At 40.1% G+C, this 15,839-nt stretch overlaps 2 protein-coding genes across 7 annotated transcripts in view; both read right to left on the bottom strand.

Annotated features, from left to right (window-relative positions):
- LOC141758856 (liprin-alpha-3-like) overlaps positions 1–15,839 on the bottom strand; it is a 107,312-nt gene that overhangs the window by 73,286 nt on the left and 18,187 nt on the right. For 2 of the 6 annotated variants that reach the window (XM_074620606.1, XM_074620608.1), the window contains 17 exons: positions 15,598–15,784; positions 15,316–15,506; positions 14,955–15,198; positions 14,722–14,861; positions 14,464–14,612; positions 14,232–14,328; positions 13,492–13,573; positions 13,112–13,312; positions 12,931–12,993; positions 12,429–12,455; positions 10,725–10,900; positions 10,536–10,633; positions 10,239–10,414; positions 9,996–10,064; positions 9,349–9,511; positions 8,139–8,201; positions 7,672–8,012 (listed from right to left, as the gene is read on the bottom strand). In XM_074620606.1, the coding sequence (XP_074476707.1) occupies positions 8,155–8,201; positions 9,349–9,511; positions 9,996–10,064; positions 10,239–10,414; positions 10,536–10,633; positions 10,725–10,900; positions 12,429–12,455; positions 12,931–12,993; positions 13,112–13,312; positions 13,492–13,573; positions 14,232–14,328; positions 14,464–14,612; positions 14,722–14,861; positions 14,955–15,198; positions 15,316–15,506; positions 15,598–15,784 (2,110 nt within the window). In that variant the 3' untranslated portion in view covers positions 7,672–8,012; positions 8,139–8,154. The other 4 variants (XR_012591970.1, XR_012591969.1, XM_074620607.1 and 1 more) reach the window with 4 other exon arrangements.
- fgf21 (fibroblast growth factor 21) lies at positions 354–1,629 on the bottom strand. The gene is made up of 4 exons (XM_074620309.1): positions 1,467–1,629; positions 1,281–1,358; positions 1,028–1,131; positions 354–938 (listed from the first exon to the last, which is right to left on the bottom strand). The coding sequence occupies exons 1-4, from the start codon at positions 1,612–1,614 to the stop codon at positions 645–647; spliced, it is 624 nt and encodes a 207-aa protein (XP_074476410.1). The 5' UTR covers positions 1,615–1,629; the 3' UTR covers positions 354–644.

The following is a 15,839-nucleotide window of genomic DNA, read 5'->3' as shown; positions in this document are numbered from 1 at the left end:
AAGTTCCCAGTACATTGAAGGGAAATGCCTTTGGTTTACTAACTAATATGATATCCGAGAAATTGTGTTTTAGACTCACTGCTCAAATACACGACTCAGGTGATCACCAGAGCCCATAAACCAGGAGAAGTGGTTCAGAGAACTTGACCTATTTTCCATCATTTCTTATTTGTCCACCAGAGAGCGCTCCAGCTCTCACAATGTTCAGCCCACTTCCTCTCTCCTCCACCACGAGAGCTGTGATCATTGGTCACAATACGCTCTTCCTCATTCGGTAAATGGATCCTTCTTGGTTTGTTTCATTGTATTTCTTCACGTATCATTGTATGACAGACTCAGACAAACAAAAGTAAAATTTATATTGTGTTTATTTTCCATTCAGAACTTCTCAAACACACACGAGTAGTACAAACACTTACACCATTTCTTACTCAGACACAAACAGGCTCTCAATGTAAAATCTCAAAATACATTATTCAGTCTTTAAATAACCGTTACAAAATGCACCACACACACACACAATAAATAAATAACTTAAAATAACACTGCCCTCAGAGAAACATGTTGACAACCAGAAGCATTTCATAACAAAATGAAGTCCCTGGTCAATAATAAATACATTACATATCAAGTTAAAGATCTGATTACTTGTCCACTGAGAACTGAGGACTGCCCACAGTATTCAGACCCATCCCAAGAAGATCATCAGAGTCCACGTTGAAATGTCTCCGATTGTTTGGCGGCGTTTGTTCAGACACACTCTCCAGAAGCAAAGTATTCCTGAGTGGTAGGAATCGAGTGAAGGGGACTGAGTGTCGATCTGGTAAATGTCTCGGCGCCAGAGACACAGGAAACCCGTGGTGCGAGGAAAGGAAACGGGTGTATCCATCCGCCAGCAGCAGTTCTCTGAAGGTGCAGTCGGCCTCTGAGTATTGGCCCTGAAAGGGGACAACAGATGTAAACTGTCAGCGGACGACAGGAAGGACGGAGACTTTAGGAAAATAAAGTTTTCTTTGCATTACTGTACCTGCCCCCTCAAATGGCCTCCGCTGTCCACGCAGAGAAACAGAGATGATGACCGTCCCTTGATGACTATGTGGCCTGGTTTAACGGATTTCAGCTCCAGCACACCTGAAACACAGAAACACAAATAGACGTGTCTTATTCATAAGTCTTCCATTTATTTTCAAGGCCTCAAATTATCCACTGTGGATGATTTTGAAAGGAATATATCCCAAATTCTGGCCCACATATTACTGATTTATCTCCAAAATACTCACTGTAAAGGGTCTGAGCATCACTTCCTGACACTCTCCCATCCAAGGTCATCTGCAGATACATCCCTCTTCTGTGATTTTCTGCAACGAATGAAGAAAGAACTCAGCATCTACGTTGTGTTTAAGAGCAGCATTATGTCATCAATATTCCCATTACTAGATTACTCAAATGAAAAGTGTTATAAATACCTGTGTAGAGGTGCACCTCTCTGACTTGAGTATCAAAGGATAACAGTGGATTGGAGTCAGTGAGATAAAACGACAGAGCGAAAGGAAGTGAGATGATTACGAGAAAAGCAGACAGGTAAGAGAAAGAGGTGTGTGGAAACAAAAACATTTGGAAAAAATAAGATTAAGAAAGATAAATAAGGAATAAATAATAAATAAATTAAAAAAATAAGAAACGGCTTATAAAATAAATAGGTAATATGTGGCTCTGTACGAGCGTCGATCAAATTCTAAACAGGAGCAAGTTTTGCTCCCTTTTAAAGGAGTTTGGAGAAGGAGGTCCCACTTCCTGAACGCATGACTCAGACATTTCTACATAATGAAGCCGGGATTTAGACCTGTGTTTAAAACACTATGTATGGGCTTCTTCCTGTCATTTACTGTAAGAGTTGTCTGTAAGAGTTGGATGTTTAGACTCCAATGAGGGAAGTCAGGTGGGATAAAATTCCTCCGGCCCAACTAGCACATACTTTATGTTTTGATTTTATGTTTCCTAGCTACTGTTTCCATTATTAACCCTTGTTTAGCAAGTTATTGAACATTATTCAAGGACCTCTGAATAATAATTTATTATGTATAAGTGCAATTTATGAAAATCTTTAAGCACCAGCTAGAATTCTGACTTGTTCTCATCCTATTCCCACAATACTTTTAAAATAAATACACTTTTTGAGTGATTTGAATCATCAAGATATGTATTAGTTTGTGTCAAACAATGTCAATTACCTTTTTAGTTTTATTCCAAATGTTTTAGGACAATAAGACACCTCATTTGGGTTCGGGATTTGTTCATATTGACAAATATCAGTAGTAATGCTTTGTCATCTGTGGAAATAAACGCTGACAGTAACTTAGGGTGCTTTTCCATCCACTTAAAAAATATACAAATTTCCCAACTGCAAGAAGATATAACACAAACACATCTCTCTCTGCGTCATCTGCGGAATAAATTACAACAAACAACTCTACGAGTGGAGGAAACTGGGTTTCATGGTGTTTATCTTATTATATGTGTGTGTTTGAGGGGGAAACAGTGGGTGAATCTGATTTACAAGCAGAGGACAAGTGTTTATGTGACTGCAGCTGTGCGGTCACCAGAGAGGCTTTACGTCAGCTTGTAAATTCACAAGTTAAGAAACACTCCGCATCATCAAGAAACTTAACTTTCTCTCCACAAAGTGCATCACCACCATGTTTCATTTCACTGTGATGCTACTTCAGGGGTCACTACATCCAAAGTGATATAGTTTCTCACTTTCTCACTTGTCAATCATAACAGTCTGAAAGCTAAATCAAAATATCATAAAGTGTTATTTATTACACCACCAAAGTCTACTTTTATTTAAAAATATCTTCATTAAGCTTCCAAACTGTCTCACATCAGACAAAGTATTGTTATATTGTGTTTGATATGAAGCTTGTTCAGACATGTCCGCGGATGATGAAATATAAACAGAATGGAAGTCATAAACACTGAAAAGCATGTTTATGTTGCGTTCAGTATATACGTAATCAATACTGAGTGTCGTGTGCCTCATGCTTGCGCATATATATATATATATATATAGAGAGAGAGAGAGAGAGGGGTATATAGAGCCTATATTAATTTTCATTTCAAAATGTATTTCGAACATGTAGAATACAAAAAGAAAAGAAAAAGAGAATGATCATACCAACAAGTGGACAGTCAGAAACAAGTAGTATTTACATACAATGAAAAGCATAAGAAAAATAAATTGTCAAACACATGCCTTGATTTACATATTCAAAAGGAGTGAGAAGTATAAACTTAATTTATTTAATCCCACCCCTTCTGAAGTCAATTAGTAATTATTAACCAGCTTCCTTATTGAGCCATACATATACTCTAATTACATTTTCCTAAATTTGTCTAACTATAATTATTCTAACTGTAATATAATTATTCTAACTATAATATTGAATAGCCTTTTCCTGCCTTTTAGTAAGAGATGTTATGAATGAGGAAATAAAGTGATTTAATATGACATTTGAGCTTTTCCCTATATATACTGTATGTATATGTATGTGTCCACTTGTGGTAATATATATATATATTGTTTTTTCGACATACTTTACTATGACTTTTTAATTTTTTTTTCACATACTGTGACTTCTTTTTTACATACTATGACGTTTCTTTTTTCGACCTATAATACTATGACTTTTTTATTTTTTCAACATACTATGACTTTATTTGTTTATACATATATATAAACAAATAAAAAAGTCATAGTATAAATGTATATATACAGTATGTACTGTATGTATATGCATGTGTCCACTTGTGGTAATTCCCTTTTTGCCCAGTAGGTGGTATGTGGAGCATGATGTGGAGCAGGTAGACAGTAATCACAGAGCAGGTGTGTTGTTTACCGGACGAGACTCACAGTTGTTGACCTCCATGATGTTCCATGCATTCAATTGTTTGTTTGTATGCAAGTTATTAGTTGATATAATGCGTGTGAGTCGCTGCAATTTCGCTGCATTGTTTGTCTACTGGAGGAGCTGTGCATGCTTTGGTCTCCGGTGGAGGATGCAGACAATTCACCCCACGTTGGAGTTCACAGGCCGGGGTCTAATTAACTTCCTGAGGTACAGTATGTGTAGAGCTACTAACTTCATTAATGGCCATTTGAAATTGTGTGCACACAACATTGCGTGTGTAATCCCAATGCATTGGTCGACTTAACTTTCCAAGCCATCCTGACTTTGGTATTAGACCTGACTCTTTTTAGAGGGATAGGGGATGTTCAGGGGTACAGTAGATACAAAGTAGTATATGTCACATAGAAGTGGTGTACATGATCTGAAAGCTGGGAACCTGAAAATTAATTATCTCAGCACTGTGTCTAGTTGTTCTAGTCCAGGGGTCAGCAACCTTTACTATCAAAAGAGCCATTTTAGGCAAAAAAACAAAAAACTGTCTGGAGCAACAAAACATTTGATCATTGTGTTGAAGGTAACACATTTTATAGTCTAAGTATATAGTATATAAATCTAATGCAGTGAGGGCCAAAGTGCAAATGTACTAAGGAATATTAGTGCCACATTGAGGGGAAAAGTCGTAATATTACGAGAATAAAGTCGTAATATTACGAGAAAAAAAGTTGTAACATGAGAAAGTCATAACTTTACGAGAAAAAAAGTCATAATAGTATGAGAATAAAGTCGTAATATTACGAGAAAAAAATAAAATAGCACGTAAAATTACTACCTTATAATATTATTACATTATTCTCATAATATTACGACTTTTTTTTATCGTAAACCTATGTTTTTATTCTCGTAATATTACGACTTTATTCTCGAAATCTCAGATTCCCCCCCCCCTCAATGTGGCCCTAATACTCCGTCGTACATTAGATCTACAACAATGATAAATGAAAATGTAAACAAAAAACAGTTATTCATTTCCATGTTTAATAATCCACAGGGAGCCACTGGAGAGGAGCCGAAGAGCCTCATGTGGCTCCAAGTGCTCAACCACAGGTGATGTACAGTATTAACGTTAAGTCTGACAATAACAGCAGGAAAAGTCTAACAAAAGCGATATAAAACACCATGTTTCTTCACACAATAATCTTACATGTTCGCCTCGCATCATTCGGGTGAATTTGACCTGTTGGGTCGCTTGTTTATTTTGCCCCAAACAGCCAAACACGTTAACATAAATGATCTGTAAGCTAGCTAGCAGCAGAGATGCTACCACGTGTTTGTGTAACTCTGTGACTGACCTCATCAATTCACAAGAAACTCCGCTTCTTTCTGTTGTTTTCCTCCAGCCTCTCGAACTTCAGCAGATCAATAACTCATAAGCAAAGCGTTGTTGTAACTGTAGAAAGGTAGACAACGAGCTACAAGCTAATTTCCATCAAACCGAGCCGTCCTCCGAGCTGGACACATGTAGCTGACTGATTGCTCTCTCTGTGCAGCCAGGTGTGACGTCAGTGCGCAGGTGCGTCCATGTGCGCAGGGACCGTCTACAAAGTGCAACCCGGAAAAGATGCTCCAATATATTCAATAACTTCACTGGTTATACTACAACACTTATTTTGGGGGGAAAAAAATATTTTTTTTCATAATTTTGGTGATTTTTCTTTGGAAAAATATTCAGTAATTTCACTGTTGTACAATGTAGTGCCACCAAAATCACTTCCCACACAAGGGTCTTATACTACAACACTTAATTTTGGAAAAAATGTGCTTTTGAATAATTTTGGTTATTTTTCTTTGGAAAAATCCTTGAAACTGTTGTACCAGATTGTTTATCTCAAAATAATCTTTTAAAATGTTATGTTGTTGCATAATATCCAAGTAGGTCCAATCCTAGCAAATGTGTTGCAGAATGCAACTTTTGTTGTAATACAGAACACCACTTGGTTTGCATGTCCAAAGTCCTACACAAGGTTATGAACAAGCCTTTCTTTTTTCAAAATAAGTGCTGTAATATAACAAAGAGGAGACCCTTGATATGTGAAGTGGTTTTGGTAGCATTACATTATATAACAGTGAAGTTATTGAATATCTTTTCCTATAAATTCCCCCAAAATTATGCAAAAGGCCAAACTTATTAGTGTTGTAGTATAACCAACAGGAGACCCTTGATGCGTGAAGTGGTTTTGGTTGTATTACATTATATAACAGTGGTGTTATTGAATTTTTTTTTTTTTAAATCACCAAAATTATGCAAAAGAACATTTTTACAAAATAAGTGTTGAAGTATAACCAGGAAGAGACCATTGATATGTGAAATTATTTTGGTGACACTACACTGTATCAGTCATTTTTACCTGTTGAAATACTTTTAAAGGGCCAATACAACACATAACATGCAGATTGTACTTGCCAAAAAGTGATTACAGCTCCTATAGTGTCACTTAAAGGTTATTTATTTCTAAAAAATGACTTAAATTTCATTCATGAGGCCTATATTTGACAGATTAAAGAACCATCCCAGTCCTTCATAAGGCCAGCTGTTGTTGCCGTTTTCTATGGCTAGCTATCTTGAAGTCGTTTGCAAAATTATATGGATATTCCCAACTTGATCTCATTATGAATATCCGTAACTTTACGTTGGTTAACTTATAGATTGTGTCTGAAGACATATTATGTCCTCTGTCTTCTGACAGTACAAGTGGAGAGAGGAAATGGGTTGGGACTGGGAATCACGCCCCTTTCTGCAGAGTTTAACTGTAACGCGTCCAAGCTGAAGTTAAACTGAGCATCTGCATTTCAACGGTTCACACTCTGAAAGACGACTGCCTGCCCTGTTTCAGCCACTTCTCTTCTGTCAGTGTGAGGGGAAACTGCAAATAACTCCTTCAGTAGCATTTTTACAGGTATGTTTTTTAATTACAGCTTTTACAATCATTATCATTATTATCATATTATATTCAATTATCATCACTACTCTCCAATAATATGAATTTAAATCATAACACAATTTTTTTTCAAAATGTACACATACAAGTAGCATATCTTAAATGTCCATAATTTAAAACATATTTCCTTTTTCAACCTTAAATGAAATTACAGTCAGTCTTAAAACTAGGTATGAAATGAACGTACAGTTTAATACACACACACACACACACACACATACATACTGTACATACATACATACAATAGCAGTATCATAAAAAATGATAAAAAATAAAATACACACATTTTACAAAGTCCTGACCCAAGCTTTCACATCATTAGATGATTGATATCATGACGTTCACTCTAAAATGGTTGATTTTGGCATGCATATTAACACAAATGCTTAACTCTTTTTTTTCCCACTTTGAACAGGATTTTGTCATAAAGCACTTTGCTAATTGTCTCATTGTCTGTCCTATTCACATTTCTGCATCTCATGTCTGTTATGGCTTAAGAACATACATTTCATTTCCCCCCGTGTGTGCACTCATATTCTCCCTTTTGAACCTCCCTCTCCCCAAACTCTACTGTATTGTGATGTTACTAGCCAGAGTATGTTCTATTATCAGTCTAAATCATAGATAGTAAGATCACCTGAAAGGATGTGTGACGGGGTATCTGTCTCTCCATCTGAACAGGAATGCAGTTTCCAATTTTAAAAACTATAAATTCATTGTGTCAATATCGCAATCTCACACTCAAAAAACAGAAGATGTATTCACAATAGGCGATGGTCACTTTCTACAGGCCACTTTCTACAGAATCAAACAGCATCATGCCACAACTATGGATCAAGATGGTGTGAGAGAGAGAGAGATAGAGAGATAGAGAGAGAGAGAGATAACAAGAGAGAAACAGATGGATAAACAAACATTTACTCATTATTTTATCATCTTTTCAGAAATCATTCACTCAGTGTCTTTGATTCTTCGAGACATCTCGCTCGAATGTTGTTGGTCATCTTCTAGTGTCCATTTTTGATTTTGATCCTTAGATTTTTTTTTTTTCTTCAAAAATGTGTTTTTCTTTTTCCTCCCCGTGGGTTAGGATAGAGGTGGGGCTCTACAAAATGGAATAAAACACAAAAGAATCGTGAAAGCTCCCGCTGAGATGAGATGTTTGATTTGGTGTTCACACGATCTATATTTAGCTACAGATATAACCGTCAGCGAGGGCGCTTTTTCTCACCTGGTGTGCTTATGTTTTAGCAGGAATATGTTCTCACGGACCCCGACTCTCCTCTCGGACCTACTGACAGAGAGAAGAAGGTAATTAGTAAATATAAACTGTGCAACTATGAGACAAGCAGACCTAGAATGCAGTAGTACAAAACAAACACTGGATTCAAAAAAGCCACTAAAACATTTATTGTAGATATTTTGCTATTAATCCAAAAGGCTTAACTATTGTGGGGAACAGTGTTGGTATTTGCTTCTGAAAGCCCATAATATGCTTGCTGAAGAAATAAATTTCAGCGACATGTTTGTAGGAAAACAAATAACACTATTCTATCTTTGAACTCAGATAGTGTTACTGGAGAATCACCTCTAATGTGCACACTGGACACCAATGAGTGACCGTCTGGTCTAAAATACTGCATGGTTATTTGTGTTGCCATGCAGATTTCCCCCCCCCCCATTTTTTTTGTTGCTCTTTTGGCATTATTTATTCTCCATGCTACATCTCAACATCAGCTCTTAAACTCAGTCTTTAAAATGCTTTCGACCTTGGATTTGGAGACCCCTAAGAAATCAAATGGCTGCTAAATCTCCATATTTTTAATGACCACCGTTGTCACTTTTTTCACTTGTGTGAAGTGTAAATAAACAGATAATATCAAGTAACACTAATGTGCATGCAGTACCATCTTCTGCTGCGTTTCTGCATCACACATTTTTACTTTAAGTATGTTTTGATGTAGTTTGTTAATATACAGTATGACTAGTTTAACATTTCATAATGCACATTGTTGTTTTCTCTCACAAATGTATAAAGGTGCTAAATGCGAGATTGGGAGCATTTCTATTGCCTCTGCATGGCTGTCAACATGGCGACGGCTGAAGCGTGATTTCCGCACGAGGAGTCCGCACGGCCAAAGTGACGTCACAGCATCACGCTCACATGCTCAAACATGCACTAAAAGCACGCACAGCCATGTCAACAAAGCACAAATCAGCTTGGATTACAACACACACAGAGGGAGAGGGACTTCATTCTCTGCTCAGGTAGACATTACTACTCTATATCTTTACATAGCAAATAGTTGTTTTGCTGCTATATTAATGCTCTGGATGTCGTATAGAGCACCTATAAACAGGAAAAAAAACACTGCATAATGCATGAACCCGGCAGTGCTGCTTTCACGTTCATTCAGCCGCTGTGAGCTGCATCTCCTCACCTTCACTCTGAACTTTTCTCAGGGTGACGGAGGGGGTCGAGATGGCGGAGGCACGGAAGTTGGCAGGTAACGTTTCTGAGGAGTCGGAGGTCACGCCGCGGAGGTCCTTCTCTCGGAACATCTTCCTCCATGACGGTGACCGTGTAAATGTTTTCGTGCCGTCCTGTGGAGGCAATGAAATAACACCGGTGATTAAAAAGAACAGTGTTCAGGATTTTATTCATTATGCATTAGTGGGGTTTAGCAGAGTAGTATTTGACAAAGCAGGTTTTGTTGTGACAATACACCACAGTTGCACAGTTTTTTAGTCCTATGAGCTGTAACTAAGCAATTAGCAGTGGTGTAAACACAGCTGAACCACTTTGACATGCCAACAATTTGCCAGCAGTGGTACATGCACTGATGTCATAAAGGCTCTCTTTATAAGGAAGAGAGATATTTCAGTCTGCTATTTTACCAGTGAAAGGAAATTATCCTGTCATGACACATATTTAACAAAGTGCAAATAATTGAAAAGTTTGGATCAAAGGCCCTTTCGTCAAGTAAAATAGTCTTAGCCAGGGCGGTTACAATCAACACACACTCCCGCCTCCTGGCAGGAGTGATTATCTTGATTGATTTTCTACTGACAGTCTGCTTTGTCGCACCTCATCTGGCCTCCTATCTGTTCCCATGACGATGAGAGCGTTGTACTCCTTGTCTAGGAGCTGCCTCGCCTGCAAAAAGATAGACAAAGGGAGTTTTAAGATCATAATTAAGATCATCTAAGAGTTAAAGATTAGGATTATCTTGGCATTAGGCAAACAGGAGGTGTGGCAATGAGAATTTCTGACGACAGTTGTGAGATAAGCGCTCCGTGTCTACAATAAAGGTGGTGTGCTGTGGGTTACCTGTGTGTTCTGATTGGGTATCTGGAGGAGGAGGCCCAAGTCGATGAAGTCAAAGGTGTCATCTAGCGCCAGAAGGGCCCCGTGCAACCCGCTTTCTAATAGGTTGTCAGCAAACTCTTTCAGACCGATAGCCTGCACCCAGCACATCACTCGCTCATTGGACCACACCATTACATCTGTGGAGAAGGACACAGAAAAGGCAGTTATCACCAGTTTACTACAGACCAAAACGCATGTGTAAATGCTCTGATATCATGTCTGAAGGGTAGATTTGGCTATTAAAGGCACAGGCCTCACCTTGGTTCTGGTGTTGACTCTCATCCCTCCTCCTCTCCAGCTCCTTCCTGTCATAGTTCAAGCGCTTTAAGCACATGATACCATAGTGAAGACTCACCCTGTAAGAGAGAAGGAACACATTGCTGTAGTTTTCATCAAAGCCTAAGAAGAGGGTGCAAAGAAGACAGTTAATGTGTATAAACATCAGACCTGTGGAAACTGTCCACCATCTTCAGCTGGCCCCTCAGTTCTTTCTTGGTGAGGTGATCAAGCATACGGGCATCCACCAGTGACTCCATGAAGTAGGAGCGGTACTGTGGCAGACCCAGGCTGGGCAGCCATTCGTTTCCCACCCACTCGTGGTTCATGTCGCCATAGGCCAGGATCTGGAGGACGGAGGTGGTGTCAGTAGGGGTGAATAGAGTCAAGAAAAAACAAAGTCCCTCTGTCAACACATCTGTCTCTACCTCCTTTGCAACACTGCAGGGCTGTATATACACTGCTGTTCAGCAAGCAATCATGCAAAACATCCCTCAGTTGTGCCAGTTAATGCATCACAGGTAACAGGAAACATGGGAATTGTAGGCTAAAATGGCAAAGATCTGTGGTGGTACCTTTCCAAGGATGTGCATGATTTCTATACTGCATGTTAGAGTTAGACTGGAATGCATTGTGATAGATTGGTACCACTTTCTAACAAGGCAGCCTTTACAAAGGGGTTATAAGTTGTCACTAATTACTTTATTTATGGTTAATAAATGTTATGATATGTTTCTTTATTTGAACAGGGACAATGCACACAGTTCCTGGGCAGGTAGGTAGAAATCATTTACTTATTCTTTACAAATTAATTATAAATTATAATAAGAACAATTTGGGGGTTGCCAGATTGTGGAAAATCCTCTTTCAGCCTGACACGTTTTGTCATTATAGCTAGGTTTTTAAGGGTTTGAACACCCAGTCTTAAATAGACTGTTTAACCACTTACAAACTGGAAAAGAGCTACAGGGTATATGGACCAGAAATACATTTACTAAGAACTTATTAGCTTTAGCTTTTTAACATTGACCAATTAAACCTGCATTAGGTAGTATTTTTGGCATCACTGGGCAAAAAATCCATAATAACCTTTCAGTATATTGAAATTCAAGTGTTCTGATAGAAAACTAGACTTCTGCACTTCCTCATGGCTCCGTTTAAGGCTTTAAAAAATCTAGCCCACGGCTCTGATTGGTTGTTTTCCTCCGGTCTGTGAAATCTTGCAGTTGCCATTCGGAGCACCAGAGGACACCGGAGGACACCGGAGGACACAGAGGCACATGACTTTTTTTAGATTACTCATGCACTATAGTCAGGATATAGTGACTGTTTTACAAATGTAACTTCTTTTTAATCATATTTGCTCCAATTCTACCCACTGCAGCTTTAAGTTCAGTAAATTAGAGGGACTTCCTGATGCATTAAAGTGCTAGCTAAAAAAGAGGACAATTTTCTACAGACTGGCGACTCTATAGTTGCTATAAAGCATGAGCGACTTTTGGGTTAGCATTTCCAATTTATCACTCAGACTTTGCAGGGACACAATGTCAGCCTGAAGAAAAGTCTTATAATTGAAATGTTGGTAATTTTCGCTGCTGGTCCCAGAGCCCTTCTGGTTTTTATTATAGCCATCTGATGTGGAACAGTTTTACCTTCAACTGACAGAAAACAGGCTCAGCTAAAGCCAACCCTCTGCTCTCCTCATGTGATCACACATGGGGGTGTGTTTAGCATAGTGTTCATTACTCGATAAGTTATGTCTGTGGTTAAAAAGTCTTAATATTTCGTCACATCCCAAAGTGTTATCCTGAGTAATAAATCTGTTCCTCTTGACGTAACACCAGACTCAAATTAATCCAGCTGCCAGAAACTCACCTGGTCCCAGCTGAACTCCTTCTGCTCCTTGTGTTTCAGGCAGAGAAGAAATGGGAGAGAAAAGGGACAGAGAGTTGCAAAGAGAGGGAAAGATCACCAGGGGGGTGGGAGGGGAGTGTGTTTTTGTTTGTGTGTGTGTGTGTGTTATGGTGAATCAGAGTCAGAGGGAAGGCAGAGGGAGGAAAAGTTTTGTTAGTGAGTGAGAATTAGTTGGAAAAACACTACATCAAAACAGATTTTGAGGGAATAGTAAGGGGAAGGTGTAGCCAAACATGCCTAATCAGAGACAAAGAAAAAGAAAAAAGCAATGTGAGACCTTTGGTCATATGGCTAAATATTTAGAAACCAAAACATAAACATTTAGTTATATTAGATGCCTAAATACAGAAAATATAGTGTTTGTATCAGAAGTATTAAGTGCAACATCCATAAACAGAGTAAATCGATATCCTAAAATATTGAATTCTCTTTTGAGATTTGATATGAAATGTAATATTCTTACTGGCTTGGTGGCAGCAGTGAGAGACTCCATCTCAGCATGTGTCATCCAGATATTACTGGTCGACTGTAATGACAGCAAACAAATGCAACATCAGTCTTCTTCCTCAGACTGTGTGAACACGTGATTTATGTTCTGATGTTTATGGTCATATCATGCTTTTTTTTTTGTTACTGAGCCTTACAGAGCGAGTGCTTGCAGGTGCAGACGGACTAGTGAGGGAGACCATTTCCTGGATGGCCAGGCGGAGTTTGAGCCGGTGTAGAGGGTTGCTGATGCCGATCTCCCTCTGGATCTCCGTGTCCGACAGGTTAGCCATGATGGCGCCGCTCTTCACGTTGGCACGACATGCTGCCACATACCATGCTGGCATCCCAACCCACAGCTGGATGAACAGAGAGAAGATGTGAACGGCAACACTTGGAATGATGAGATGAAAAGCAATGTTTAAGTGTCACTTTTCTATTTGTTGCACACAGATTGTGAAGCCCTAACCAATTAGATTTATCCTAGTGAAGACACTGAATATCTATATGAACTTATTAGTGACATGTCATGACGTACCTCAAGCCACGTAACAACAGTCGGGCCATCCCAAGAGGCGAAAGGCAGACCCTGACGACAGGCTTCCTCTAACAGGTCGTGCCTGGCAAGGAGAGTGGTAAACAGAAGTTTTGTAAAGATACATTTCTTCATATATCACTTTACAACTGTCTCCTCAGCAACACATTCTCATCCCAACTCGTCACATACTGATGCTTTGTCAGACCCCTTGACATCACTTTTTGGTCACAGTAAACACGTGCTTAATGTTTTGAATTAAACAAAAACACTTAGGCAACAAAACAAATTAGTTAAGTTTAGGCAAAAACAACATGGTTGGGCTTAAAATTACTACATTTGTAAAGTCAAAATGAGACTTAACGTGGTGAACACGGGACACAAACCAACAGCTGATTGTAAAGTGAAAGTGAAACTTAACGCACGGGATACGATACAGTGGTCTCCTGGATGAAAGCCTTGTGTTTGTTGGGCACATCCATCTCCTCCCGCCCGCCTGGTGTGTGTCTTTTCACTCTTTAAACTACGTCACCAGACTCACTGAGCACTTTCTCTAAGCGTTTAATATGCCACGGATGAGTTTACATTGTAGTTAATCGAAAGCCCGGTGCATTTCATACAGGTGCTGAAGGGTGCGACAAAGCATCTGTGATTTACGCCCTGGGAATAAATAGACTGACTACATGAGCGTTCAAAGATCTGTGAATAACATAAGAAGCGTGTGGAAAGATGACTGATCTCACTTCTTTTTGCTGCGGCGGTCTTTCTCCACCGTTCCAGTCCCAAGTTTAGCCAGGCCTAACGGGTCAGCTGAACCCAGGTCATCAGAGGGTGTGGAGGCTGGAAAGGTCAAAGGTTAAATATAATAATTACTTTATGTTTCAGCGTCAATGTTGATGATGCTCTAACTGTAAACAGAAATATCTGACAACAAAACGTCATTGTGAATGACTAGTTTCCAATCTGTTCACGTACCCAGTGAAGAAGATTCGCGCCCAGGTGCGCCGATCCTCCCCTTTTCCTTTTTGCCAAAGAGGCGACCAATAGACGACTTGATGCTTTTCTTTTTGCTGGCCTTGTGGAGGGAATCCTGGCTAGCAGTGGTGGAACCATCAGCAGAGAGACTAGAGGGACAGAGAAAGAAAAAAACAGGAAGTGAAGTCAACACAGACACAGAGCGTATCTGGGAGCTAGCCAAATAAACTATTTATGAGTAAACCTTCTCGAGAGTACCTGCGAAATTCACGGAGGTCATCGAGGCCTGCCCCTGGGTGAGTGTGTGTCATTCTGTCCAATCGTAGGGCTCGAGGAACAGGAGGAGGGGTGGAGTCAATCAAGGCGAGTGCTCTGCATTCTTCACCATCTTTGCTATTCTGCAGGGGGGGAAAGAGATGAGGTGAATTTACACATAAATGATCCTCATCTGAAGCACATTTGTGGCTCATATCTCAACCTCGACGCACTACCTGTCTGTCAGTCTCCCTGGCGGGGGAATGTGGCAGGCGGGGGGTGGAATGTCCAGAACTGGGCGGCGAAGGAGACGCCAACGTGGAGGAGGTAATGGAGGGTGTCATGTATCCCCTCCCGACGCTGTCCCGTCCTCCCAGCGAGGAGGGTGGAAGAGGTGGGGCATCGAGGGCCACGCTGCTGACCCGGCTCTCGATCTCTTCGGCCCTCAGCTCTGTGCTCTCCTTTTCCTCCTGAATCAGCCTGAGAGGAGAGGAGGAAAGATTTTTTTAAATTTCAGATCTTTATTCTATCAGAAAGCCCACATCATTGTGAATGTAGGCTAAAATATTGGCTGCGCAAAACTGTAATAATACTCACTTAATCTCCTTGTTGATGGCCTCCAGTTGCTCCTGTAGCATGATGGCCAAAGTCTGTACATCTGTCTGTCCGCTGGGGGAGAGCAGCTCCGATCCGAACAGAGTCTCCCTGTCGTCCTCGTCGTCAGAGCAGCCGCCATCACCACCTTCGAACCCGGGACCAAGCATACTGCCGCTGTCCCACTCTCCATACTGGAAAGAGGAAGAAATGCAGGAAATTATCCTCCTAATAAATGATGGCGACATCATCATCATCATTATCTCATTAGTGTGAGATCAACACCTTGCTACTTTCGTCTCTAGGAACCCCCCACCGGCCTCGGTGTGTCCGCCGGACCACCACCCCGGTAGAGGAGTTGCTATAGCCGGATGGGAGCGAGCCTCCACCCTGGGGGTATCGCAGCTCCGAGGCGCTCCCTGGAAGGGATCTTCGAAAAAGGGTGGAGGGAAGTGAGCTCACGCTGCCCGCCCTATGGGGAGATACAGAATTAATTTGTTATTGAAGATAACAGAGTCCCCATTTCC

This window comes from Sebastes fasciatus, chromosome 20 (genome assembly GCF_043250625.1).
Source record: "Sebastes fasciatus isolate fSebFas1 chromosome 20, fSebFas1.pri, whole genome shotgun sequence".
Taxonomy (NCBI): domain Eukaryota; kingdom Metazoa; phylum Chordata; class Actinopteri; order Perciformes; family Sebastidae; genus Sebastes; species Sebastes fasciatus.
The sequence above is the reverse complement of the archived record's forward strand: the minus strand, read 5'-3'. Positions and strand labels throughout refer to the sequence as shown.